Consider the following 27,721-nt stretch of genomic DNA (forward strand, 5'->3'; position numbering starts at 1 on the left):
ACACAGGGAAGTCTCCCCACATCTGTGCTTTCTCTGTCTCACCTTCCTTCTGTCGGTAACTGTTTCGGTTAATTGCTCATGTATCTTTGCAGTCTGCCCCATGCCAACATGCCACTTTCTCTCTGCGTGGACTGTCCACTAGCACCCGGTTGTACACTTTTGTCTTGTCACTTGCTCTGAGAGAGCTTTCCTATTTCACAGCATTTCTTTTGGTTGGTTTGTTGTTGTTTTGCATAGAAAAAGTAAGTATCTTCCTGCCTCAAGTTGGAATGTGACCAGTCCAACACTTTCCCTGGCTCCCTGTCCTTCCCTCTTTAGTCAGGAAATGCTGGTGGGCCTGGAAGCCAAGCAGTCAGAATCACTAAGTGAGCTGATCACTCTTCGAGAAGCCCTGGAGTCAAGTCGCCTCGAAGGAGAGTTACTGAAGCAAGAGCAAGTGGAAGTGGCTGCAGCCTTGGCCAGGGTACGTGGGTCTCCTCGCTGGCAACTTGTGTTCCTAAGATAGGGCTGGAATCTCGTGAAGCTCCTCGTCTGCTTCTGGGTCCTCTCCCTCCCCACACACCCTCCTCATTAAAATTCAGTGAGTTGGTTTTTTTTTTTTTTTAAGTATAAATCTGGTTGTTGGTCTCTTAGAACCATCCAGTGGGGCTGCCGGTGGCTCCCTAGTGAAGGGTGCACACTGCTCTTGTAGAAAATCTGAGTTCATTTCCCAGCATCCACATCAGGTGACTCACAACTACCTGTAACTCCAGGGGAATCTGACACCACACTCATATTTGTACATTTATTCATTCATTCATGAGAAAAGAGACAAACACACACACACACACACACACGATTTTAAAATTTAAATATACAAATCTTAAAAAAAAAACCTATCTATATATGACAACATCAGTGGCTTGTCGGCTCTGGCACCACATTCAGCACCTTTTGCCATCTGCTTTAAACCATTAGTGGCCTGCCTTCCCAAGGCCACCTTCAGTCCAGGTGTCCTTTGCTCTTGACACAGAATGTCAGCTACAGTCTCAAGTCATCTTCATTTGTGACACTAAGACATTGTATACACCTTTTTTTACCTTGACTCCCAAGAACCAGCTCCTGTCATGTTCCATCCTCAGCTCCTCTCTCTAACTGAACTGGTGCCTCTTTGAGTTTTCAGTGCACTTACAGTTTCTATAGTGTCCTGACAGCTGTAGGTATTTGCTCTGCACAGCTCTCTGTATTTCTGTGCTGTAACCACCTGTCTTGTAATGAAAATTGTTTTTCATTGAATGACTTGTTTAGAATGCAAGGGAAGAAATGGAGTCAAAGTTTACAAATAAAATAGCAGGTATTGGGAGTGTGTTCGGTTTACTGTTCCAGGGAAACTCAAGGCAGGAAACATTTAACCCTTTTGTTTTTAGGCAGAACAGTCCATTGTGGAGCTATCCAGTTCCGAGAACAGCCTGAAGGCAGAGGTAGCTGATCTTCGAGCTGCAGCTGTCAAGCTTGGGACTTTAAACGAGGCTTTGGCTTTAGATAAAGTTGGGCTGAACCAGCAACTTCTCCAGGTGAGCAAAGGTTGTCCCGGGACGGGGATGGCTCATCTGAAGATTAGCCATGAGCTGGCAAACAAGGCAGGTCAGTTCCCAAATATAGCTGAGAATATGAGCAAGAGAGCCATTTGCAGTACAGAGGAGAGCAGAGGATGAGATTTAAGCACTGTGACTCCTTCCCCCCCACACACCCCTGCAGCAGTACAGAGGAGAGCAGAGGATGAGATTTAAGCACTGTGACTCCTCCCCCACACACACACCCCTGCAACAGTACAGAGGAGAGCAGAGGATGAGATTTAAGCACTGTGACTCTATCTCCCCCCACACACACCCCTGCAGCAGTACAGAGGAGAGCAGAGGATGAGATTTAAGCACTGTGACTCCCCCACACACACCCCTGCAGCAGTACAGAGGAGAACAGAGGATGAGATTTAAGCACTGTGACTCCATCCCCCCCCACCCCTGCAGCAGTACAGAGGAGAGCAGAGGATGAGATTTAAGCACTGTGACTCCTCCCCCCCCACACCCCTGCAACAGTACAGAGGAGAACAGAGGATGAGATTTAAGCATTGTGACTCCCCACACACACCCCTGCAACAGTACAGAGGAGAACAGAGGATGAGATTTAAGCACTGTGACTCCATCCCCCCCCCACACACACACCCCTGCAGCAGTACAGAGGAGAGCAGAGGATGAGATTTAAGCACTGTGACTCCTCCCCCCCCACACCCCTGCAACAGTACAGAGGAGAGCAGAGGATGAGATTTAAGCATTGTGACTCCCCACACACACCCCTGCAACAGTACAGAGGAGAGCAGAGGATGAGATTTAAGCACTGTGACTCCCCCCACACACCCCTGCAGCAGAACCTTTGAGCATTGGGTGAATTTATAAGGATAGGGATAATCCACATTCCTGGAAGGGAGACTAAGTATTTCATGCTATTGCATGAGGCAGATGTGCTAAATAGCCCAAATAGCCCCCAAATCATCTCTGTTTGTTAGAAATTTAACCTGCCATTTTAGTAGGGAAAACTTCTTGTTTCTAGATCTCCCAAGACCCAGAAATGTCTCTATTTCATTATTTTGTGTATTTTATTTGGTTAGTTCATTGGGTTTTTTGTTGTTGTTGTTGCTGTTTTGTTTTTGTTTTGAGACAGTGTTTCATGCAACCAAGGCTGTCCTCCTGATCCTCCTTCACCTCTCAAGGGCTGGGATTATAGGCATGTACTACCACCTGGTATTATTCTGAATTCTCTGAAAGCAAGATTTTGCCTTTTTTATCTCTATCCCAGCATCAGGGCCAGCTAGTGCCTAGAGTGTAGACACCAGATTGAATGCCTGGATCTCCCCGTCTGCAGAGGGAACTTTAACCATTCACCTGTGATGCCCTGCATTCCCTTCTCTTTCTGGCCAGTAGTTGGAGCAGGAGAAGCAGTCTATGTGCAGCAGAATGGAGGCCGCAGAGCAGTTGAGAAGTGCCCTGCAGGTGGACCTGGCAGAGGCAGAAAGGGGCAGGGAAGCCCTGTGGGAGAAGAAAACTCATCTGGAGACTCAGCTGCGGAAGGCAGAGGAGACAGGGGCTGAGCTACAGGCAGAACTGAGGGGTGCCCGAGAAGAGAAGGAAGAACTTAAAGAGAAATTAAGTGAGGTGAGAGGCCATCACCGGTGTCACTTGCAATGTGTCGCGTGCTCACTGTTACTAGAAAGGACTCAGAAGTGACGTGAGTGAGGCGGATCTTCCCATTGTTTTAAGGCATTTCTATGGGAGTCCTTCACTGACCCCCACATCCCAGTCCTCGATGCTCTTCCTGTATTTCCTGCTCTCACTTCATACTCAGTTCGAACATGATAGTTCATGCTGCAGTTACTTATCTGTTTATCCTTAAAAATCAGCATATATTATTTACTTACTTATATTGGTCATTTGAGAGAAAATCTAACTCTAGCCTGTAATTCACTGTGTAGACCAGGCTGTCTTCATCTTACAGTGTTCCTCCTGCCTCTGCCTCCTGAATGCTGAGATTATAGCTACCATCGACAGCTATACATGTGTCATGTCTCCGTCTCTCTGTTTGCTTTTCACAACAGAGTACCTATATTTTTTTGACTCACAGCTTGAGGGGATATGGTCTGGCAAAGTGGGGGACACATAGCAGCAGGTGTCTGTGGTGGCCAGCGTATGTGGCAGCTGCTTGCTTGCATCTTAGCCATCAGAGGAAGGGGAACGAGGCTTCCCCCCCCCCCTTCCCCCCGGCTTTCGGCTGTTGCCCTTTTTATTGAATCTACAACTCCAGCTCATAAGATGTCCACATTCAGGTGGTTTTCCTTCTTCATTAATCCTCTCTGGAAACATCCTCACAGACACACAGAGGTGTGTCTCCTTGGTGGTTCTTAATCACGAAGTTGACAATGAAGATCAGTCATGACAGTCATACTTTTCCCTACCAAGCCGCTCACTGCCCTAATGCTTGGAGTATTAGCTTAAGGTAATACTTAGTGTGTACCATTCTTAGAGGCCCTTCCCAGGTTATTAGTCACTTTCTTTGCATATACAGGTCCTGCTGTCCTCAGCACAGTGTCTTGCACATAGAACATCCTTTCTGGTCTGGGGATTATTGGTTGATCAAGGAAATAAATAAATAAATGCCAGCTATTCAGCAGTGCTTGGCGTTCACAGTGCCGAGTTCAGAATCTCTGAAAACACACCGGCCCTGACTTTCTGGTAGTAGCTCTGGAGCAGGAATCTTGGGATTCTGCCTTACTCTGTATTTAATCAATTTCTCTCCCTCAGGCACATCACCAGCAAGAAACAGCTACAGCTCAACTAGAGCAGCTGCATCAGGATGCAGAAAGACAGGAAGAAACACTTGCCAGGGCAGTCCAGGAGAAGGAAGCCCTAGTACGGGAGAGGGCAGCTCTTGAGGTGCGCCTGCAGGCTGTGGAGCGGGACCGACGGGACCTCACTGAACAAGTTCTCGGGCTCAGGTAGGGTCCACACTTAGTTGAGCCAAGCACTGAGAGCTTTGCAAGCCCAAGGGTAGCCAAGCTAAGCTCCCTGTCCTAAGTGTATGTATGCATTCTAAATGAGTTGTAGACATGTAATTGCCCTGTAACTTCCCTACGTAACCTGTACTTACAATGCAGTCCCTCTTGAGAAAGGTAAGGGGTTTAATGGCTTAGAACTCTTCCTGATCCCTAAATCTCATAGGTCAGCCAAGGAACAACTGGAGAGCAATCTGTTTGAGGCCCAACAGCAAAATTCTGTGATACAGGTCATCAAGGGTCAGCTGGAGGTCCAGATTCAAACTATTATTCAAGCCAAGGAAGTAATTCAAGGTGAGAGCCCCGCTGGGATGGGGCACACTGCATTCCAGGGAGATGGTAACAGCCAAGAACGCAATGGGAAGCTTTCTTCAGCCAGATTCGGGCCTCTGAAATGGAAGTTGCTCATGAGGTGGGTGGGCAGGGAGAATAACATTAGGTAGAAAGAGTGGGACAGAGGCTCAGAGGTGATCTCACCTGATATCACAGGGGAAGTGAAATGCCTGAAGCTGGAACTGGATGCTGAGAGGACCCGGGGAGAGCAGGAGCGTGATGTAGTAGCCAGGCAGCTAGCCCAAGCTGAGCAAGAGGGTCAAGCAGCTCTGGAGCGACAGAAGGTGGCCCATGAAGAGGAGGTGATCAGGCTCCAAGAGAGATGGGTAAGTGATGGATGTGAGTGGGAGATAGGAGAGGCAGACATGGCCTCCCTTCAGTGAGTCTGCCGCCTGCTGCCTCTTGGTGCAGATATTGCTGCTTAGAAGAATGAAATTCGACTACCAAGGTCTAAAATCCAGTGTGTTGTGGTGGTGGTGGGGGGGGTTGCTTGCTTGCTTGCTTGCTTGCTGCTTGCTTGCTTGATGTATATGAAGAATTAAGTGTGGAGCCTAGGAGCAAACCTGGCAGAGCACAGTTATAATCTCAGCATTCAGAAGACAGGAGGCTTGTGAGTTCAAGGCTACCTGTGTTACAAAGGAATACCATTTTCCCAAAAGTTAGGATACTTCAGCAATGGTAGCACACGCCTTTTAATCCCAGCACTTGGGAGGCAGAGTCAGGCAGGTCTCTGTGAGTTTGAGGCCAGCTTAGTCTATAGAGCGAGTTCCAGGACAGCCAAGACTGGAACTGTCTGGGGGGAAAAAAGAATTGTTTCTTGCTTTTAGTTTTATTTTATTCACATGTAGATATCTTTGGAGGCATGGAGGAACTACAGTAGCTACACTCTTAAGGAGAAGTATGGTGCTTACATGGACCAGTGCTTACTATCCAGTGCCATTCTGAATAAGGCAGATACAGGCACCAGAAAGAGCAGAGCACATATCCTGTAAAACACTTTTCTAAGCTGGGCATAGTGATAGTGCATACTTTTAATTCTAGCACTTTGTAAGCTGAGGCAGGTGGATATCTATGAGTTCAGTGTCAACCTGATCTACTTAGTGAGTTCAAGGATTTCATAGTGAGACCCTCTCTAAACACTTAATTAAAAAAAAAAAAAGTTATAAGAGAGTCTGTCTGAGTGTGTGGAAAGGGAAAGAGAAGGGACCACCATGATCCAAGTGTGACCATGATAGTCACTCCTTCCAGCAAACCTGAGGCTGTTAGCTTATCAACCAGCAGGTTTGTAATCTTTTACTTTGGGGCTTTCAGTAGGTATCATGCCTGAATTTTGGTCAAGAAAATGCCTGTGGACACTACTCAACAAGTATTTTCCCATACCCACTATCATCTAAGCACATAATTCTAAAAATGGGCAATTTTTGGCTGCTGTCTTGCCAGAAAACTCACTGTAAAACATGATCAAGGGGCTAGAGATCAGTGGTTAAGAGTCTGCTCTTCAGAGGACCTACCTGAGTTGGTCCCTAGCACCTACCTCAGGTGATTCACAGTTGCCTTTAATTATTTTGTTGTTGTTGTTTTTTTTTTTTGTTTTTTTTTTTTTTTTTTTGTTTTTTTTTTTGTCTTTTTTCAAGACAGGGTTTCTCTGTGTAGTCCTGGCTGTCCTGGAACTCACTCTGTAGACCAGGCTGGCCTCGAACTCAGAAATCCGCCTATCTCTGCCTCTCAAGTGCTGGGATTAAAGGCGTGAGCCACCACTTCCCGCTTATACATTATTTTTTAAAAATATATATATTTTTAAATCTCAAATGACTTTTAAATTTTAGTGAGACGGGGATTCGAACCTCCCAGCAGAATAAGTCACCGGGCTTAGAGCAGTGCCCAAGTCACAGTGAGACAGTGAAGAGATCTGTGTTCCAGACAACCTCCCCGGCCCCCTCTCACTCACTGTTGTAACTGTGGTCTCCTTCACATGAGCAGGAGAAAGAGCGCTCCTTGCTGCAGCAGGAGCTGGATAAGACCCTGGAAACCCTAGAAAGGGAAAGAGCAGAGCTGGGAACGAAGCTGAGAGAGCAGCAGACAGAAACAGAAGCTCTCCGTGCACAGAGGGAAGAGGAACGAAACCAGGCTGACAGCGCTCTGTACCAAGTGAGCAGCTCGGAGGGTTGGACTCTCGTGATCTCTGCATGCCCAGTCTCTTACCTCTTACGTTTCCATTCCTGAGAGCAGGGCTCAAGAGGGGCTTCCTGAAGAGTGTAGCTACCGCCCTGCTGCTTGTGAGGAGACTAACATGCAGTTAGCTGCAAGCAGGCACTATGTCATACTTCCTGAGGGAGGGCCAGCATTGACCACATCCTGTCAGCTTATGAACCGGTGGCAGTCTTTGCACTTCCTGGTTCTAAGTTAATGGTCTGAGACTTTCCTTTTTCCTCAGCCTCTCTTCCTATTGTTGGAAGAACTTGGAGCAGATGTAATGTGCTTATGGCCTCCTGGGTGAACAAGATAATCCAGAGCCATGAAGCCCTTCCCCTTCCTGCCCTTCCACAGATGCAGCTAGAAACAGAGAAGGAGAGAGTATCCCTCCTGGAGACGCTGCTCCAGACCCAGAAGGAGTTGGCAGATGCTAGTCAACAGCTGGAAAGGCTGAGGCAGGACATGAAGATTCAGAAGTTAAAGGAGCAGGTATGGAGTGTGGTCCTGGGTCTGATCCTTCTGCTTCTACCACCTAAATGGACGAATTATAGGTGTGGACCCTAACACCCAGTTTTAAGTATTGTTAGGAACTAAACCTTGGGGCTTCTTGAATGCTAGAAGGAGACAGTTTTTATTTGCTTTTAAACTACATCCGTTTATTTATTCTGCATGCATGTATGTGCATGTGCACATAGCATGACGTGCATATGGAATTCAACGTATAGGAGTTGGTTCTTTCCTTCTACCATATGGGACTCTAGATTGGCCTCATGTCATTACACTTGGCAGCGAGCACCTTACCCACTTAGGGTAGTTTTGAAGGACATGTTAGGCCATTCCATTGTCTTAGGGCCCTGAAACAGACAGGGGCTTGGGAAATTCAAGGATAAAAGAGGGTGCTTGGCCCTAGGTTGATGAACTTGGGATGAGTACAGAAGAAAGGAGAGAATGAAAGGACCCCTCTTTAGCCATAGAAACTTGGAGTTTGTTTTGAGGCCAGTGAAAAACTGGTGAATGGTATTTTCAGAGCAGGAGAGACACATGATTTTTTTTTTTAAGATTTATTTATTTTATGTCTGTGACTACACTATTGCTCTCTTCAGACACACCAGAAGAGGAAGAGGGCATTGGATCCCATTACAGATGGTTGTGAGCCACCATGTGGTTGCTAAGAATTGAACCCTGGACCTCTGGAAGAGCAGTCCGTGCTCTTAACCTCTGAGCCATTTCTCTAGTACCGGACTTATTTATTTTTATGTTATGTGTATGAGTATTTTGCCTGCATGTATGTATATATACCATGTTCATGCCTGGTACCTGCAGAGGCCAGAAGAGGATGTCAGATCTCCTGGAATTGGAGTTTCTGAAGTTTTGAGCCACCATGTGGGTGCTGGGAACGGAGCCTGGGGATTCTGCAACAGCAAAGAGCACCAAGTGCTCCTAACCACCAGCCATCTCTCTAGCCCCCTTCATGCATAGTTTATGTATTTCTGTATATATATTTATATTTTTTATTATTGTTATCTATGCATGGTTCTAGGGATCAAACCTATAGCCTTGTATATGTTAGACAAATGTTCAACTACTAAATAACAATGCCAGGCCAGAGAGTCTTTTTTTTTTTTTTTTTTTTTTTTTTGAGGCAGGGTCTTTCTGTTATGTAGCTTCCATATGCTCTGCTAACCTAGAGTTAAGATTATAGGCATGCCTCACCACGCCTGACCAGGATATCTTTTAACGCAGTACTTGACCAAGTGAAAGTATGTGCGTGTGTGTGTGCAGTTAAGTGGAAACAGGGATCTGTTCAGGAAGCTGCCAGTGGGTCTGGGTAAGGGACATTTACTTGTCCAGAAAGAGTGGCTGAACCCGTGCAGTCATATGGAAGGAGGGGAAATGGGGTCTGAGAATAGAGGGGAAACGAGTATATATTGCTAGTTCCTGCCTCAGCTTCTGCCAACTCAGTAGAAACAAACAGATCAAGTAAGCATTATACAGTAAGCATCTCAGGAACTAGCTCCCGTGGAGGCTCTCCTGTACTCACCAATTCCTTTTCTGTAGGAGACCACTGGCATGCTGCAGGCCCAGCTTCGGGGGGCACAGCAGGAGCTGAAGGATGCAGCCCAGCAGCACAGGGACGACCTTGCTGCCTTCCAGAAGGACAAGATAGACCTGCAGAAGCGGGTACTTGTTTGCTACTTGCCCCACAGCCCTTCCCTATATAGCCAGTCCTACTGCCTTCCACAGACAAGGGGAACCTGGGGCTTGCTTCCTAAGCTCAGGAGGACAGAAATAGGCCATAAAAATTAATGCAGAGTTGAAGCGTGTCCAGAGCTGAGCACACACCTCTGAGAGTTCTGGGACTGTATTACTAGCCCTCTTTATCCACAGATTCTACCAGTGGCCAATGAAAACATTGGGAAGGCATTTTAGTGTAAATGTATAGACTTATTTTTTGTTCTCTAAAGAGTATAGAACAACTGTTTACATAGCATTCACATTGCATTAGGTACCGTTTACATCATATTAGGTTTGATAAGTAATATGGAGATGGTTTAAAATGTATAGGAGAATGTGAATAGTTTATCTTCAATTACTGTATAGTTTAATCTCAGCACTTAAGATGTGGACTGCTGAGTTTGAAGTCAATTTGAGCTGCATAGTAGGATTCTGTCTCTAAAACAAGAACAGGCTAGGAAGATGGCTCAGTTGATAAAGTACCTGCTACACATGCATAAGGATTCGAGTTGAGATTCTCAGCCCCCTCATGAGAATCTACCCCCTCATGAGAATCTAGATGTGGTGGCATGTTCTGACACTAGGGCTGAAGAGGCAGAGACAGGAGGATTTCTGGAGCTCACTGGTCAGCTGGTCTTGCTGAAAGTAAACTCCAGGTTTAAGGAGAAAGAGAGACCCTGCCTCAAAAAAAGAAAAAAAAAAGTTAGGGAATGATAGAGGACACATATTAACCTCTGACCTAACTGTGCACACACATTGCGTTTGTGTATGTCTGTGGGTGTGTGTGTATGTACATGCACGTGCGTGTGCATGCATATGCATGATGTGCGTGCACATATATCTTAGTGAGATAGCTCAGAACTAACTCTAACAAATTGTCTACTGTCCTCCACAAACATGTCTTGGCATGTATTCGAGTGTATACACAAATAAATGAATAAACATATAAATGTAAAGAAAAAAAAAACCAAAATAGTGTAGGGACAAGTGAAACCTCCAGACCTGTGGAGACGGCCACTGACTGGTACAGCTCACAGGAGCCTGTAGCCTTAGGCTAGAAGTACCTTCCCACTTGGCCCCGTGTTTGCCATCTCAGCCTCGTGCTTGTCACCTTCCAGATAGAGGACTTAACATCTCAGCTGGTAATCCACGAAGACTCCCAGAGACTGGTGAAACAAGAGATTGAAGAGAAGGTGAAAGAGGCTCAGGAATATAGCCGGATTCAGAAGGAACTGGAGAAAGAGAAAGCCAGGTAGGCTAGACAGCCAGAGGGGTAGCCTTGCCTTCTCACCGTGTCTCTGACTCCACATGTCTCCATGTGTCATTGTGGCATGTTCTGTGCATGCCTGTCTCAACCTCCGTGTCTTACTTCAGGGGTCTCTACCTCAAATCTTTTTTTTTTTTTTTTTTTTAAGACTTATTTACTTATTTTATGTATATATGAGAATACTGTTGCTGTCTTCTGACACGCCAGAAGAGGGCATCAGATCCCATTACAGATGGTTGTGAGCCACTATGTGGTTGCTGGGACTTAAACTCAGGACCTCTGGAAGAGCAGCCAGTGCTCTTAACTGCTGAGACATCTCTCCAGCCCTCTATCTCAAATCTTACTTGAGTCATTTAGTAACTATTTAGAGAAGACCATTGGTGCACCATTGTCTTATGGCAATGAGACCCCCACTTCAGTAGAATATATCTGTAGGGAAATTTTTAATTAAACAATTTTTCAAGATACATTGTTACAAATTTTTGCTTATGGTATGGAAGAATGAAGCAAGGTGCTGAGAGAGAGAGAGAGAGAGAGAGAGAGAGAGAGAGAGAGAGAGAGAATGAGAGAGAGAGAATGAGAGAGCGAGACAGACAGACAGACAGACAGACTTGCTTTAGAAAGGTGTAGGGATTGGTGGCTGGAGAGATGGCTCAGTGGTTAAGAGCACTGGCTGCTCTTCCAAAGGTCATGAGTTCAATTCCCAGCAACCACATGGTGGCTCACAACCATCTCTAATTGGATCTGATGCCCTCTTCTGGTATTTCAACTACAGTGTGCTTATATACATTAAATAAATAAATCTTAAAAAAAAAAAAGTAGAAAAATAGAAAAATAAAAAAATAAAATAAAATAAAAAAATAGAAAGTTGAACTTAAACTGAATGCTAAGCTGAGCATGATGATGCACACCTTTAATCCTTAAATTTCAGCACTCAGGAGACAGAGGCAGGTAGATCTCTGGCTAGCCTGGTCTACAGTGAACAAGTGAGTGCCAGGGCAGCCAGGACTACACAGAAAACCTGAAACAAACAAATACAAAGCTACACAGAGAAACCCTTAGATAAATAGATAAACAAATACAAGAAAACAAATGATTAACGATTGATTGATTGATTGATTGATTGATTGATTGATTGAAATGAAATGAATGCTAGGGTTGGCAATATGGTTCAGCAGGTAAGGATGCTTGCTGCCCAGCCTGCCAATCTGAGTTTCATCTCCAGGAGCCACATGATGGAAGGGGAATCTGTTCTTGAAGATTGTTCTTTGACCTCCACATGTACCCTCCATACACAGTAAATAAATCACCTGAATGCTGAAAGGGAGCCAACCATGCAGAGGAAGAGAGCTCTGCTCAGTAAGACCGTGCTTAGAAGCCCTGTGGCCAATGGAAGCATGCTGTATACTGTGATGCCCAGATGTGGTATTAGGTACTGTTTGCTACAGTCCATAGCAAGGAACTTGTAGGTTATATTTAGCGGGAAACTGCAAGGATTTCAAGTGAGGAAATCAGCACAATCCAGTTTCTGCTGTGTTCAATGGGACAGTAATGGCCTGAAGCACATGGAGTGGCATGAGCCCATTCAGAATGGGAGCAGCATACACTCAGTGCCTGAGGGGTCTGAGAAGGGATGGGTCTTTTTGATAGTGACACCTGAGTCCTAAAGATGAGCTGGTGTAGCTGTTCACGTGAGAGGTAGCAAGACTGAGCCATGGTAAATAGTAGGGAAGGAAAGAAGAAAGGACCTTGAGACACATGGGCTTAAAACTCAATCATATATAATGATAGACCAGATGTGGGTAGGACCACGTGGGACCTGAAATGGTTATGGCTTCCATACTCTGACACTTGATGAAGGAGCCTCTCAGAAATCCAGGGGACAGAGTGAGAGATGATTGAGTGGGAAATTGGGGGCTCAAAGGGTCCAGAAGTTTGGATGTAGTGAATTTGAAATATGTATATATATGAGTGTGGAATTTATCAGAGAAGAATAAATTTGTGCTGAAATGAGTCTTCATATGTATGAAATTCCCACAACCCCTTAGTAGGTATTCAATAAATAGAAGCTTTCATTGTGACCCTCTTGTCACCATGACTGTCTGTATTTGATACAGTACAATGATTAGTTGGGTGAAGCATGCTGTCTCACTCCCTGAGAGAATGACCTACCTCTCTAACCTGTTTTCAGCCTGGCTCTGTCACTGGTGGAAAAGGAAAAAAGACTCCTTGTTTTACAAGAAGCTGACTCTGTTCGACAGCAGGAGCTGAGCTCCTTGCGCCAGGACATACAGGACGCCCAGGAAGGGCAAAGAGAGCTCGGTGTACAGGTACCCCACTAGGCCTGAGCCCCACTTTCTGGTGAGGCTGTACTTAGAGAGGCTGAATGAATTGGTTTGTCCAAGAAATGGGATAGGTTGGAACCTCAACATCCCTGGCAGTAGGGGGAATCCAGGGCTTGGCAGCCGGGAGAACCTGACCCAGAGGATGTTCCCTGTGGAGAGCCTGACATCCTGAACAGTGTTCAGAGAGTGACCATGTGGACCTGACTCATGCAGTCACTTGAAGTATGCTTTATCTGATTGGCAAATGCAGCAGGAAGAAGTTGGAGGGTATCAAAAAATACCCACAGGAGGACAACTAGACTCAGTTTGCTCACGGTGAGACCCGGGCCTGTGCCTGGAGCGATGGAGTTGGGAGGAGAGAGGAGCTAGACACTGGCAGGGCGCAGGTCTGCCTATTCGTCTTCATGCAGTCACAGCCGGGCCGGCATAGCTGTCTGCCTAGGACCCCTGTTGTCAGAACAACTCACTTCAGGGCCTCTCCTACCCGCTGCAGAGCTGAGCCTGCCAGACTTCTTCCCAAGTGGGGTCAGGTGTGGGAGAACTAAGGGGAGGGTGCCACTTCTCAGGGATTCTCCTTCCTTCTGACAGGTGGAACTACTGAGACAGGAGGTGAAGGAAAAGGAGGCTGACTTTGTGGCCCGGGAAACACAGTTGCTGGAGGAGTTGGAGGCCTCACGGGTCGCAGAGCAGCACCTGCGAGCATCTTTGTGGGCCCAGGAAGCCAAGGCAACCCAGCTGCAGCTGCAGCTGCGCAGCACTGAGAGCCAGCTAGAGGCACTGGTTGCAGAACAGCAGCCAGAGAACCAGGCGCAGGCCCAGCTGGCTAGCCTCTGCTCTGTTCTGCAGCAGGCCCTGGGGTCTGCATGTGAGAGTCGGCCTGAGCTAAGGGGTGGAGGTGACTCTGCTCCTACCCTATGGGGTCCTGATCCAGGTGAGGAAGCCAGATGAGAGCTAAATCTGGGGTGGGAGGGACTGTAGTTCCTCTTGTGAAATAGTATCAAGGTTAAGATGCTGTAACTGATTCCAGGTGAGTTTGAACCCTATTCTGTTTGGTAGCAGGTAAGTTACCTAACTTCTCTGAACTTGATTTTTCTTGACTATAAAATGAAAGTGTTAAAGTCCTAGCTTGGGATTTTTCTAAGGAGATTACAAACAAAGAGCGAGGCCAAATGTGGGATACCTGCCTGTAAGCTCCACCAGTCTGAGACACATGTGAGTTGCTGGGCATGATGGAACCTGCTTGGCATGAGAGCTGGGACAGGAGGATTACGAGTGCAGAGTCTTCCTCAAGTATATAGTAAATTCCAGACCAGTCTGAGCTACATAAATCCTGTCTTTAAAGAAAAAAAAAAAAGTAAAAAAGATGAACCGGGCAGTGGTGGCTCACGCCTTTAATCCCAGTACTTGGGAGACAGAGGCAGGTGGATTTCTGAGTTTGAGGTCTACAGAGTGAGTTCCAGGACAGCCAGGGCTACACAGAGAAATCCTGTCTCGAAAAAAACATAAACAAATAAATAAAAAAGATAAAATTTGCAACTTACACTGAAAGCATAGCAGCCTATAGCCAGCATTATCTAATGGGACGTGTGTGGCTGAACCACAGAAGGGATTCTTTGGAGAGGAGGAGCTAGTGGGAATGCCAAGGCCTGTCTCAGGGTTGGCTGCTGCATATTACGGCAGCCAAGTGACAAGAATCTCCCTCCTTCAGATCAGAATGGAGCTTCAAGACTCTTCAAGAAAGGGTCCCTCCAGACTGCACTGTCAGCCGAGGCCGTGGCACTGGCTCTCCAGAAGCTTCATCAGGACCTGTGGAAGGCTCAGCAGGCTAGGGTATGTCCTCTGTCTTCCTTTTCTTGTGAAGCCGAGACAGACTTGTGATGGAGGAAGAAGGGCCAAAGGACGGTCGTCCTGCGCTCTGCCTGCTGTTGCACCTCTGTCACTTACTGTCATGCAGACATAATGGGGCATTTGGATTTCCTGGGCTCTGTTTTCACTTGGAAAGTAGAGCAGACAATGCATCCCCTTCCTCCGCCACCCCACCATTACATACCATTCCATACCCTTGTTGCTGTGAGTGGGACTCTTGAAGTTGCCCTGTGAACTGTAAACCCTTCAACACAACACGTGGGTTTTGTTTTGTGTCATTTCCTCTCATGCAAGAGTATATTCTTAGTATCAGATCATCTGAGAAAAGTCAAGTATAAACCGGGGAACACAGAATCACTGTTTATAAGAACATTCTAGGCTTAAGACTGAACTAAGTCCACCCCACCATGCACCTGTCAGTACTGAGCTGCCTGTTCCCCAACCACTGAGATCAGAGCTAGTGATATACAACAAAGACCAAAGCTGCCTTCCAGAAGCCCTTCCATGGTGGAGCCCAAAGTGCACTCTACTACTGGAACTGATAAGTCACTGGTTCAGATGTAGCTAGAGCACGGTTGGAACTGGGATGGAGTGTCAGGAGAAGAAGCAACTGGTCTAAACTGTGAAGTAGGCTTTAGGGAGGGAAGGACTGTGCCCTGTAATGGGACACTGAGCTGTTATTTCAAAAAAATCATCCAGGTATGGTGGCACATGCCTGTGGTCATAGCACTCAGAAGGCTGAGGCAGGAGGATTGAGAATTTGAGACCAGCCTAAGTTTATTAAGACCATGTCCTCCCCCCTCTCCCCCCCAAATTTAAAGATTTTGGGCAGATAACCAGGTATAGGACCTTGAGTGTCTGTAACCCCAGTGCTTAGGTTGTAGAGGCAAGATGATGATCAGGAGTTCCAGACCAGCCTATGTTTTATAGTCAGTTTAAGGCCAGCCTGGGCTACATGAGACTGTCTGAAGTAACAACACATAGGCCCAAGGGGCTTCCCACATCCATCAGGCTCACCTTCCCTTCGGGGTACTAAAGGCATGAGAGTTTAGAGGACTGGTTCTCAACCTGTGGGTCTCCATGCCTTTGGGGTCCAATGACCCTTCCACGGGGACTGCCTAAGAACCCTGCAAAACACAGATATTTATATTATAATTCATAACAGCAAAACTACAGCTATAACGTAAGAACAGAAATAATTTATGGTTGGGTCACCAGGGCATGAGGAAAGGCTGCAGCATCAGGAAGGCTGAGAACCGCTGGTTTAGAGTCGGGTCATAACAGCAAAGGCTACAGAGCAAGGACAGGGGCAACTCCTGAGGGCGGAAGCTCAACCCTACCTTTCCTTTCCCAGGATGACCTAAGGGACCAGGTCCAGAAGCTGGTGCAGCGCCTGACTGACACAGAGACCCAGAAGAGCCAGGTCCACTCAGACCTGCAGGACCTGCAGAAGCAGCTCTCACAGAGCCGGGAAGGTGAGGCGCTCAGGTGGGCAGATACGAACAGGAGTGGGAGACTAGAGATGGCCCGGAAAGGGTGGAGCCTCTTAAACTCCTTTACCACGTGACTTTAGCTCCTGTGGCCATTGTGGAAGGAGGACTTGGAGGGACAGATTTAGTAACGGAAAGATGCTGCTGCCTGGGCTGCTGTTGCTCGCTGCATTTCTAAACTTGCATACTTTTTATTTACTTTTATTAGAGAACGAATGTATATGTGTCTCTCTCTCTCTCTCTCTCTCTCTCTCTCTCTCTCTCTCTCTCTCTCTCTCTCTGTGTGTGTGTGTGTGTGTGTGTGTGTGTGTGTAGCCAGAGCTTTTCCCTTTTGAGCTAGCTCACCAGCCCAAGCAGGAGGCTTTATTTATTGGTTAAAATTCAAAATCCTGGCAACCCCAGGCCAGAACTATCAAAACATAAATTTGTGTTTCTTTTGTCATTTCTTCCATCATTTTTATCATTTCCCATTTTACTCTCTAAATTAGCCTTTGAGGACAGAGTGGTTATAAATGTACTGTGAGAAAGGCCAGGGCCGGGCGGTAGTGGCGCACGCCTTTAATCCCAGCACTTGGGAGGCAGAGACAGGCGAATTTCTGAGTTCGAGGCCAGCCTGGTCTACAGAGTGAGTTCCAGGACAGCCAGGGCTATACAGAGAAACCCTGTCTCGAAAAACCAAAAAAAAAAAAAAAAAAAAAAAAAAAAAAAAAGGCCAGGAAGGGAATGGGGAAGAACCTGCTGTCATGTGCTTCTGCTGGGGGCTTGGAGGGCCGGTGGCTAATGGAAAGGAAAGTAGTTCCACTGCAGAAGGAGAGAGGTCAACCTGGTGGGTCTGAGCCTGTTTTAGTCATCTGAGGGTCCCTGAGACCCTTACAGGCAGCTGGCTCTGGTGTCTTCAGGCTTGAGGGTTTCTAGAAACTTCCCAAAGTCTTAGATGATTTGGGGCCAGAAGGGCCTGCTGTCAGCCAACTGTCATGTGGAGAACTCATGGGAGGAGCTCTGGGTGATCAGATGAGGAAGTGTTAAATGATTAGTAGGTTTGCTGTGCCAAGGCTGGCAGCAAGCACAGGTGTGAGGCTGGAAGTGGCTGCTGGCAGGTAAGGATGGTCCAGGCACTGGGTGTAACTCTCCTCCTGTCCTTGCTCCCCTTTGATTCCCATCCTGTCCTCCATCTGCCTCTGCCTGCACCCGTGTTCTTCTTCCTGTGACAGAGCACCTGACTCCAACACCTCTGTTCTTTTAAAAGAGAAATCCAAGTGGGAAGGGAAACAGAACTCCCTGGAGTCGGAGCTAAGGGACTTGGAAGAAACCGTGGCATCCTTACAGTGTCGCCTACGGCAGGCAGAACTGCAAAAAATGGAAGCTCAGGTAAAGTCCTGTCTGGGGAAGGACGGCTCGGTAGAACTGCTTAGAGAGAGGCATGCCCACTTTGGCCTGTGCTCACATGGCAGCTTCCTTCAACAAGTCTCACAGTTCCTCTGGCTCTCCGATGTGTCTGTTGTGAAGGGCACTGTGAACCTTCTCTATTTTTTCTGAATTGGTTGAGACTTGTTCCTTGGTCTGGAAGATCAGGATCTAGAATGCCTCCTTGCACCAGGCTATCTCCCCTGGACACAGAAGAGCTTTAGAAAGAAGTAGGGATGCTTTTATAGGATCACCTTAAGTAGAATACATCACTTCTTCAGTCCTTGTTAAGGCCTGGTTACTGCTGGTGCCATAAAAGAGGCCAGGTTAGACTGACAGTATCAAGAAAATCTTGTTCAGCACTTGGGAGGCAGAGGCTGACAGACTATGAGTTTGCAGCCAGCCTGATCTACAGAGCGAGTTCCAGGACAGCCAGGGCTACACAGAGAAACTCTGTCTAAATCCCACCCCATTCCACCTCCATAAAAAAAGAAATAATCTTGTCTTAAGGGTTTTGCCTCTTGTTTCAGAGTGATCGAGAGTTGCTTCAAGCATCCAAGGAGAAGCTGTCAGCCCAGGTTGAGCATCTGCAAGCCTGTGTTGCAGAAGCCCAGGCTCAGGCAAGTGCAGCTGGTGTCCTGGAAGAAGATCTGCGAACGGCTCGTTCTGCACTCAAACTGAAAAATGAGGAGATAGAGAGTGAACGGGAGAGAGCCCAGGCTTTGAAAGAACAGGGTGAGCTGAAGGTGGCTCAGGGAAAAGCTTTGCAGGAGAATCTAGCCCTGCTGGCACAGACCCTGACTAACAGAGAACGGGAAGTCGAGACATTGCAGGCTGAGATTCAGGAACTAGAGAAGCAGCGGGAAATGCAGAAGGCTGCTCTGGAGCTGCTCTCCCTGGACCTGAAGAAGCGCAGTCGGGAGGTAGACCTGCAACAAGAACAGATTCAGGAGCTGGAGCAATGCAGGTCTGTCTTAGAGCACCTGCCCATGGCCGTCCAAGAGCGAGAGCAGAAACTGAGTGTGCAGCGGGACCAGATCAGAGAACTGGAGAGTGACCGGGAGGCCCAGAGGAGTGTCTTGGAACACCAGCTTCTGGACCTTGAGCAGAAGGCTCAGGTGATTGAGTCCCAAAGGGGACAGATTCAGGATCTGAAAAAGCAACTGGGGACACTGGAATGCCTGGCCCTGGAACTGGAGGAAAGCCATCACAAAGTGGAGGGCCAACAGAAGGTGATCACAGAATTGGAGGGCCAGAGGGAAATGCAGAGGGTGGCTCTAACCCACCTCACACTGGACCTGGAAGAAAGGAGCCAGGAACTGCAGGCACAAAGCAGCCAGCTCCATGAGCTAGAGAATCATAGCACCCGTCTGGCAAAAGAACTGCAAGAGAGGGACCAGGAGGTGACGTCTCAACGCCAGCAGATTGAGGAGCTGCAAAAGCAGAAGGAACAGCTGACTCAGGACCTGGAGAGGAAAGGCCAGGAGCTGATGCTGCAGAAGGAAAGGATTCAGGTTCTGGAAGATCAGAGGACGCTGCAGACCAAGATCTTAGAGGAGGACCTAGAACAGATCAAGCATTCCTTGAGAGAACGCGGCCAGGAGCTGGCCTCTCAGCGGCCGCCAGTGCATGAGCGTGCAGACGACGGGAAGAGCCCGAGGAAAGCGCAGCGAGGGAGCCTGGAGCACTTGAAGCTGATCCTGCGTGATAAGGAGAAGGAGGTGGAATGCCAGCAGGAGCGCATCCAGGAACTGCAGGGGCACATGGGCCAGCTGGAACAGCAGCTCCAGGGTCTGCACAGGAAGGTGGGTGAGACTAGCCTACTCCTGACCCATCGAGAGCAGGAGACTGCAACCCTGCAGCAGCACCTCCAGGAAGCCAAGGAACAAGGGGAGCTGAGGGAGCAGGTACTTCAGGGTCAGCTGGAAGAGGCCCAGAGAGCTCTGGCCCAGAAGGACCACGAACTAGAGGCCCTCCGGCAAGAACAACAGCAGACCCGGGGCCAGGAAGAAAGCATGAAGCAAAAGACAAGTGCTCTACAGGCCGCTCTGGAACAGGCCCATGTGACACTGAAGGAGCGTCAGGAGGAGCTGGAAGAACACAGGGAACAGGTGCAAAGGCTCCAGGAAGAACTAGTAGTGGAGGGACGGCAGGTACGGGCCCTGGAGGAGGTGTTGGGAGACCTAAGGGCTGAGTCTCGGGAGCATGAGAAGGCTGTGCTGGCCCTTCAACAACAATGTGCTGAACAGGCCCAGGAACATGAGGCAGAAGCCAGGACCCTGCAGGACAGCTGGCTGCAAGCCCAGGCCACACTCACAGAACAAGAACAAGAGCTAGCGGCTCTGCGAGCAGAAAACCAGTATTGCCGCCAGCAGGAGGATGCTGCATTTGGCCAGGCAGAGGCTCTGCAGGAGGCCCTCAGCAAAGCCCAAGCTGCCTTGCAGGAGAAAGAGCAGAGTCTCCTTGAGCAGGCTGAATTGAGCTGCACCCTGGAGGCCAGCACTGCCACCTTGCAAGCTACCCTGGACACCTGCCAGGCACGTGCTCGGCAGCTGGAGGAGGCCCTGAGGATTCGAGAAGGTGAGATCCAGGCCCAGGCTCTCCGACACCAGGAGGTTATGCAGCACCTCCAGCAGGAACTTTGCCAGAAGGAAGAAGAGCTGAGGCAGCTCCTAGAGAAGGCTATGGCCCAGAGGAATCAAGAAGATGGAATCCAAGAAGAGGAAACAAGGGGGCTTCTTGAGAGCCTGAAGGAGCTACAGCTGACTGTAGCCCGGAAGGAAGAAGAGATTTTGATGCTGAGGGAAGCCCAGCAAAAGCAGAATCAGGAGGCCTCATCTCCAAGCCACAGACCCTTCCCAGCTGAGAAGCCATCTCTACAACTGTCCCCAGCGCAACAGGAGTTGGAGCGACTGCAGAATGCCCTAAGGCAGACAGAGGCCAGGGAAATCGAATGGAGGGAGAAGGCTCAGGACTTGGCTCTGTCCCTGGCCCAAAGCAAGGCCAGCATCAGCAGTCTGCAGGAGATAGCCATGTTCCTACAGGCCTCGGTCCTAGAGCGGGAATCGGAACAACAAAGACTGCAGGTGAGCTGCCATGTGGGGGAGGGAGGGCAGGGAACAGAGCCATTAACTGAGCTCAAGGGCTGCCTACCTGGGCTTCCTCAGAGAGTGAGAAGCCCGACAGTGAGTGCCCCACCTCAGCGCTAGCAGGGAAGATTTGCAGCCCTACGCAGCCTCATTCATTCCTGATCGAGGAGCTTCAGCGTGCTGGGAGCACGCTGCTAAGCCTCCAAGGGTGGGGACCAAACAGCTTCCTGGTAAAGGTGGTGTTTAAGGTTAGGTTAGAAGGGACTGGCAGGGAATCAGCCAGGTAGAGTGGAGGTAGGGCTTTCTTGGAGAAAGGCAGAGGAAAGAAACATACATAAGGAGGAAGGGACAAATGGAAGACCTGTGAGGGAGGTTGAAATCACCTGGGACATAGAGGGTGTTGGCAAGAGAAGAGGACAGCAGAAGCCAAGGCATCAGGACTTCTAAGGAATGGGTCACTAGTGGGAAATGGATGGAAGATTTAGGGCAAGGTCAGAAAAACTGCTCAGGACAGCATGTGGAGTGACATCAGGCTTGGGAAGACCAAAAAGGGACTAACTGACAGAAGTCCAGGGAGAGGTGGGGACTTTAGGTGGCAAGTGTGAGTAAGGAAAGGACAGAGGCAGCACCAGGGTTTTCACCCACTGAGATAAAAAAAAGTAGGCTTGAGGAAGGTGGGCTTGGTTTGGAAGTGGAGCAAGGGACCTGTGGGCCATGGAGGGGACATTCCAGCAGGCAGCTGTGCCTGTGGGTGAAGAATGAAACAGATGCAGTCAGCAGTGTGGAGCTCACCAGTGCGTGTGTAGAGGTCAGAAGACAGCTAGCAAGAGTTGTTCTCTCCTTTCCCTGTGTGGGCTCCCAGGGCTGAACTCAGGTCATCAGGCTCAGGGACAAGCATCTTCACCGACCCCCCACCCCCCAAGCCATCTTACTGGCCTTGGAATTCAGGAATCTGGGCACGAGGATACTTGAAACCATGCCCTTATGTTACCAAGTGTTGTCAGTAGCAAATGAGGGTCAGGGGCCCTGTGCGTGCTCTCTATCCCCAGACCCTACAGAAGCACCTTTCAGAGACAGCACTTTGTGGTGGGGGTCCTTTTGTTGTTTTTGTATTTTTGGTTTTGGAGACAGGGTTTTTCTGTGTAGCCCTGACTGTCCTGGAACTCTCTGTAGACCAGGCGTGCGACACATATGCATGTCTCTAGAGTGTGCTATGTGTGTGCGGGCGCTTGTAGAGGCCAGACAAGAGCGGCTGGAGCTGGAGCTGGAGCTGGAGGTAGTTGTGAGCCATGGCATGTAAGCACTGGGAACATCTCTTTACACTTAGCATTTTACACTGTAAACATTTTTATATGCCAGGTTCCATTGTTTTCACTTTTAATTAAACTCAGAGAAGAAACTGATACTATGAACTCTTCATTTCATAGTTAAAAAATACTAGAGACCTGAATTTATCCAAAGTCAGACATCTGGTTGAAGTACTTTAGCTCTGACAGTCTGACTATGACTCTGATTAGACCACTTGGCTCGTCCTTTCCCTGTGAGCCTGTGACATACCACACACACACACATGTGCACAAACGCACACACACAATATACCACACATCACACAAACACCACACACAGCGTATACATACACACAGCACACAAACACAAAACACATACATAAACAGCACACGTGCACATACACAGCACGTACACAAAACAGGTCCACATATCACACACAGCACACAACACACTTGCAGATCTGTCTCCCTTCTTGAGCATGGCTAGCTTATCAAGATGGAAGGGAATGAGACAACTTTGGACATGGTTTGCCATAGTGTGACTCTTATACTGTACCTTAGGAGGAATTGGTACTCAGCAGACAGGCTCTGGAAGAGCAGCAGTCACATGGCCCACACTCAGCCAGCAGAGCAGACCGGGGACCCAAAGCTGGACAGGGCATACAACCTGAAGAGGTGAGTGCAGCCCAGTGGCACAGGAGGAGCTCTGTCAACTACTTGTCTTTTGGGAATGGGTCTCTCTGCCCTCCAGCTCTTCTCCCTGTCTGTAGGGCTGCCCAGGTGAGCACGATGGGTCTCCCCTACAGGTAGTAGAGACTGAGCCTAGGCCTGCAGTGGAGGAGAAGGAACGGCTGACACAGAGGCTTGAACGTCTGCAGCAAGCGGTGGCAGAGTTGGAAGTTGACCGGAGCAAGCTGCAGTGCCACAATGCACAGCTGCGGACCACCTTGGAGCAGGTCAGTAACTTCTGCAGTCTCCCACCTGCGTCTCCACTCCTCCTGCTGTTTCTGAAACACTTTTATTAAATTATTAGTTTTGTCTGTGGGTGCTTGCTCACCACTCCAGGGGGCGCAGTAGTTGTGACAGAGCTGGAACAGCCCACAAAGCTAGCCTCTGCTTCCAAGGCCTGAGAGCTAGCCTGCTTCCTCTATGCCAGGAGCACTTGCACTCTGCCTTATGCCCTCCCCGGCCCAGGAGTCTTCTGGCGGCTTCTAACTCTTTACATTCATCTCTGCACACGTGATTTGTCGACTGCATATTGGCAGGTGGAGCGAGAACGGAGGAAGCTGAAGAGGGATTCCATGCGAGCATCACGGGCAGGGTCGCTGGAAGCCAGGGAAACTCTGGATTCATCCCCTACACAACAGGTTCCTGTTTTTCTTCCTGCCCTTACCTCGCCCTAAGGCCACCCTCTGTAGCACGCATCCCAACACTCTTCTATGTAGCTAACCCAGAGCCCCTACTGCTTGAGTCTGCCCTAGACTGCCCTTACTTCAGAAGGAGGCCTACATAGGTAAGTGTGTTCTGAGGGATAGTGGGCCTGCATTCTTAGTTCAGATCCACTCACTCACTCCCAAACAAGTGCCTCAGGTTCACCTCGGGTCAACCAGAATCCCTGGTATCTAGGAGTTGTGTCTTGCTTGCCAGCTCCTGACATGCCCAGGAGTGGGATCACAACATTGCAGCTTTCTTGGAGCCCTTAGTTTTGTGTTTACAAAGTTAGGGTTCTTGATAGCTCCTGGCACAGAGGCCCGACCTCAGGAAAGGTGTTTGCTCCTCTTAGCTATGGCTGCCTTGGGTTAGCGTGCCTGTTATGGGAGGGAGAGATGGCTTCTGGACCTGAACAAATCTAGCTTTACCCCACTTCCCAAGGACAGACAGTCTTCCCCTTGATATCTTTGGATCATAGCCCAAGGTGCCACAAAACAGATCCACTGTGAACCCTTATGTTAAATACAAAAGTTCCTCACAGAGGATGTTGCCCATGTGCTGCTATGGGTCCTCCTCAGCCTCCCCCAACCCTGGAACAACACTCTACAGAACTTCAGTCTGAGCTCAGGTTCTCCTGGCCCTCAGATGTTGCCTAGACCCCCAGAAGAGGGATGACGAATTCAGTACTCCTAGGGCCTGCCAAGTAGATAGACCCCCCGGAAGCCTAGCTGGCCTTGGAGCAGAGGTAGGATGCTGTAGATACTCCAGAGCAGGGTACCCCAGCTAACAGGATCCATGTTTGTTTTCCTAGAATGGGAGAGGAAGTCAGAGGGGTTCCTCGGACAGCATGCTTGTGGTTGAGCTTCAGAAAGAGGTATGTTCTGGAAGGATCCACTTTCTAGTCTCCTTTTCCCTCTCACTATGCAGGCAACAAGGCTTAGTGTCTGCTATGTGCTTGGCCCGTGTGTTTCCAGCCAGAGAAAGGAAGTAGCTTTGGCATTCAGAGAACTTCCATCTTCATGGGAGGCAAATAGTGCTGCAGTTCCAACCCCACCTGAAATGTGGGGATAAGTCCAGGCCAGCCTCCACAGAGGGAAGGAAGCAGGGGCGCCTAGAACAGAATGGACCAGGGAGCCGTGGCTAGCCTCTGCCTCGGCTGTAGGCAGGCAGGACTTCCGACAGCGCAATAGACAGAGGACCCAGACACAGCTCCAGCAGGCTACTCAGGGAAACATCAGTACCTCCCTGCCTCAAGTATCTTACTTAAAGCTCCCACCCTGTTCCTTCCCCCACACCTCTCACCCTTCCTCTCTCCTCCCAGCCTCGGCCATGGAGCCTTCAGAAGTGTAGAATTTGACGTCTGAGCCTCTCAGCAGTTATTACTGTCAGGGCTGGCTCTTGTACTTTGCCTGTTGGTTTTAATTTTGTTAAATATATATGATGCAATCCTGACTCAGCCTGAGGCAAGAAAAGCCCTTCTTTTCCTAATGCCTACACAGATTGGCTCTCTGCTGCCTCCCCTCAGCTAGTTCTATATAACCCTGACACTCCAGTCACTTCCCGTTTCTGCTTAGCTCACTGTCTACCTGAGGAATGGAAAGTTTAGTTGGTGATTCTCAACCTTAACTGTACACTAGAGCCACGGGGGGTGGGGGGGGAGATACTGATACCTGGGCCTCACACCATTCTAGTTAAGTTGGAATGTTTTCTTCCAAAAGGTATGATGGAACTTTTACTGTGATTAAAATGCTCTATGTCTTGATTAGATTGTGGTTATGCATAGACATATCCATTATCAAAATTATTAAAATTAAAACTCTAGGCATTTTATCACATGTAAGTTTTCCTTTAATAAATCTGACGAAGAGCTGGAGAGATAGCTCAGTGGTTAAGAGCACTTGTTGCTCTTGCAGAGGATCTAGGTTCAGTTCCCATCACAACCATCCACAAACTCCAGTTCCAGAGGATCTAATGCCCTCTTCTGACCTCTGCGGGCACCAGGCACCCATGGTGCGCACAGACACATGCAGGCAAGACAGTCATACACTTTTTAAAAGTAAACCTTTTAAAAATTAAAAAATTGTTGAGTTTTATTGCTGCTTGTAGCTCCCTGTGTGTCACCTGTTGTCTTGTATGCGTTGATAAAATACACTGACAAAAGTGATGTACAGGAGAAAGGGGTTATTTTAGCGATAATTTCAGGTAACACTTCATCATAGCAGGGAGTTCATGGCTGCAGAACTTAAAGCAGCTAGTCACATCACAGTCAGAAGCCCAGAGAGAGCGAATGCAGGCATGACCACTGTCAGCTCTACGGTCCAGGAATCAAAGCCACGGAGTGGTACCACCACATGAGCTGAGTGCTCACACTGTTTATGTAGGAGAGATGACCCCTCCCAGAGATGCTTCCCAGGTGATTCTAGAATGTGTTAAGCTGACAGTTAAACCAGCATCATAACTGGAGCCAGTGTTAGGAATCATGGATTTGGAGTCCATGGGGCCCTTTTCCTACCCCTAGAGCCTGTTTCTGATTCATATATGTAGCAGGCTTGATTCTACGAGAGCACAGAACAGAAGGGCCAGGACAGCCTCACAGCCCTCAACTGCATCCTTGGTTTTCCTATCCACCAGGTAGCCCTGCTGCGAGCCCAGCTGGCCTTGGAGCGAAAGCAGAGGCAGGACTACATTGCACGCTCAGTGCAGACCAGCCGTGAGCTAGCAGGCCTGCATCACAGCCTGTCTCACTCCCTCCTCACCGTGGCCCAGGCCCCTGAGGCCACTGTTCTGGAGGCTGAGACCCGAAAGCTGGATGAGTCCCTGAATCAGAATCTGACATCCCCAGGGCCATTCCTGCTACATCCCAGTCGGGACACTACTCAAAATACCCACAGGTAGTGGCCATAGGCAGGGCAGGACATGTGCGAGCCAGGTAGTACAAGCATCAGATGACTGCAGAGGGGCCACAGCCCCCCCCACCGAGCTACAGATTTGCCAAAGGCAAGATTTACCTGTTACATAACCTGGGAGACCCTAGCCAGCTGACAGTCCCAGGAAGAAAACAAGAACCCTCCAGGCTAGAGAAGGTCCCAGCACACGTGGGAATGAGGCAAATTACATTTGCTTGCTAACCTACTGTTACCCAAGAAGTGCCTTGCCCTGACTACAGGGCATCTGTTGTCTTTCTGCTGGATGAAGCAACCACAATCTACACTAAGCCTAAAGACTCAACGGCGTATGGGTATCCTGTCCTGGGCAGGAGCATTCTGAAGGTATCAGGTACAGGGAGTGTCCATGGCCTACTTGTCTTCGGTGTCTCCCTCAGCTTCTCTTCAACAATAAATCCTAGGTCTTTGCATTAGTCCTTGGCTTCTGTCTCTGCTTATGTAGATAGGCAGAAGCAGGGCATCAAGGGAATTAAGGAAGATTTACTGATTTTTACATGGTGACGTGAACATATTACATGGTGTGTTGTCTAACTGGGAAGGCTACATAAGAAAATCTCCTCTGGGTGGTGGTGGTGGTGGTGCACACCTTAAACCTAGCACTAACACTGGCAGGGGCAGGAACTCTGAGTTCGAGGCCAGCCTGATCTACAGAGTGAGTTCCCGGACAGCCAGGGCTACACATAGAAACACTGTCTTGAAAAACCAAGTGAAAAAGAAAAGAAAAGAAAAGCCCAGGGCCGAACTGAAGTGCGACTGATAACCAGCAAGGAAAGGAACTTCCTGCAAAGCCTGACAGCCTGAGTTCTATCCCCGGTCCCACAAGATAGGTAAATAAGTTGCCCCCGACTTCCACACATGTGCAATAGCACATACATGCCTATACACACGCATGTATACTATAAACAAAACAAGAACCAAGTAACGCATTAATGAGTTCGAGACCTCTGAGTATGAACAAGGACCATAGAGCGAGGGAGTCAACCACTGACCTTTTAGGGATGGAGAAGTTGGGAGTGCTGCTAAGCACACTGTGGGCAACTGGTCTACTGTAGCAAAGAGTGGGACTAAGGTTAGAGGCTGGGTTATGGCAGGCCTCTAGCTCTAACCCAGATGCTAAGCAGCCGCCTGCTGAAGGATGTTTGATCACACTGTGAACCCTGAGATTGTGCTGTTTACTGAAGAAAAATAACTGTCGTATGGCTCAACCTTTAGCACACACCTTTAATCCCTCTGCTGGAATACAGATATGCCCATA

The 27,721-nt window shown here is 48.6% G+C and overlaps 1 protein-coding gene across 3 annotated transcripts in view; it reads left to right on the forward strand.

The window, feature by feature from the left end:
* Cep250 (centrosomal protein 250) overlaps window positions 1-26,879 on the forward strand; it is a 44,080-nt gene extending 17,201 nt beyond the window's left edge. For all 3 annotated transcript variants that reach the window (XM_076930067.1, XM_034495136.2, XM_076930068.1), the window contains 21 exons: window positions 319-463; window positions 1,407-1,553; window positions 2,958-3,188; window positions 4,332-4,525; window positions 4,749-4,876; window positions 5,072-5,241; window positions 6,896-7,063; window positions 7,463-7,597; window positions 9,167-9,289; window positions 10,462-10,595; window positions 12,802-12,940; window positions 13,544-13,886; window positions 14,664-14,785; window positions 16,176-16,296; window positions 17,558-17,679; window positions 18,246-20,801; window positions 22,652-22,765; window positions 22,897-23,046; window positions 23,356-23,457; window positions 24,333-24,395; window positions 26,153-26,879. In XM_076930067.1, the coding sequence (XP_076786182.1) occupies window positions 319-463; window positions 1,407-1,553; window positions 2,958-3,188; window positions 4,332-4,525; window positions 4,749-4,876; window positions 5,072-5,241; window positions 6,896-7,063; window positions 7,463-7,597; window positions 9,167-9,289; window positions 10,462-10,595; window positions 12,802-12,940; window positions 13,544-13,886; window positions 14,664-14,785; window positions 16,176-16,296; window positions 17,558-17,679; window positions 18,246-20,801; window positions 22,652-22,765; window positions 22,897-23,046; window positions 23,356-23,457; window positions 24,333-24,395; window positions 26,153-26,416 (5,671 nt within the window). In that variant the 3' untranslated portion in view covers window positions 26,417-26,879. The remainder of the gene's footprint in view (window positions 1-318; window positions 464-1,406; window positions 1,554-2,957; window positions 3,189-4,331; window positions 4,526-4,748; window positions 4,877-5,071; window positions 5,242-6,895; window positions 7,064-7,462; window positions 7,598-9,166; window positions 9,290-10,461; window positions 10,596-12,801; window positions 12,941-13,543; window positions 13,887-14,663; window positions 14,786-16,175; window positions 16,297-17,557; window positions 17,680-18,245; window positions 20,802-22,651; window positions 22,766-22,896; window positions 23,047-23,355; window positions 23,458-24,332; window positions 24,396-26,152) is intronic.
* Window positions 26,880-27,721: the final 842 nt, after the last annotated feature.

This window comes from Arvicanthis niloticus, chromosome 2 (genome assembly GCF_011762505.2).
Source record: "Arvicanthis niloticus isolate mArvNil1 chromosome 2, mArvNil1.pat.X, whole genome shotgun sequence".
Classification (NCBI taxonomy): Eukaryota; Metazoa; Chordata; class Mammalia; order Rodentia; family Muridae; genus Arvicanthis; species Arvicanthis niloticus.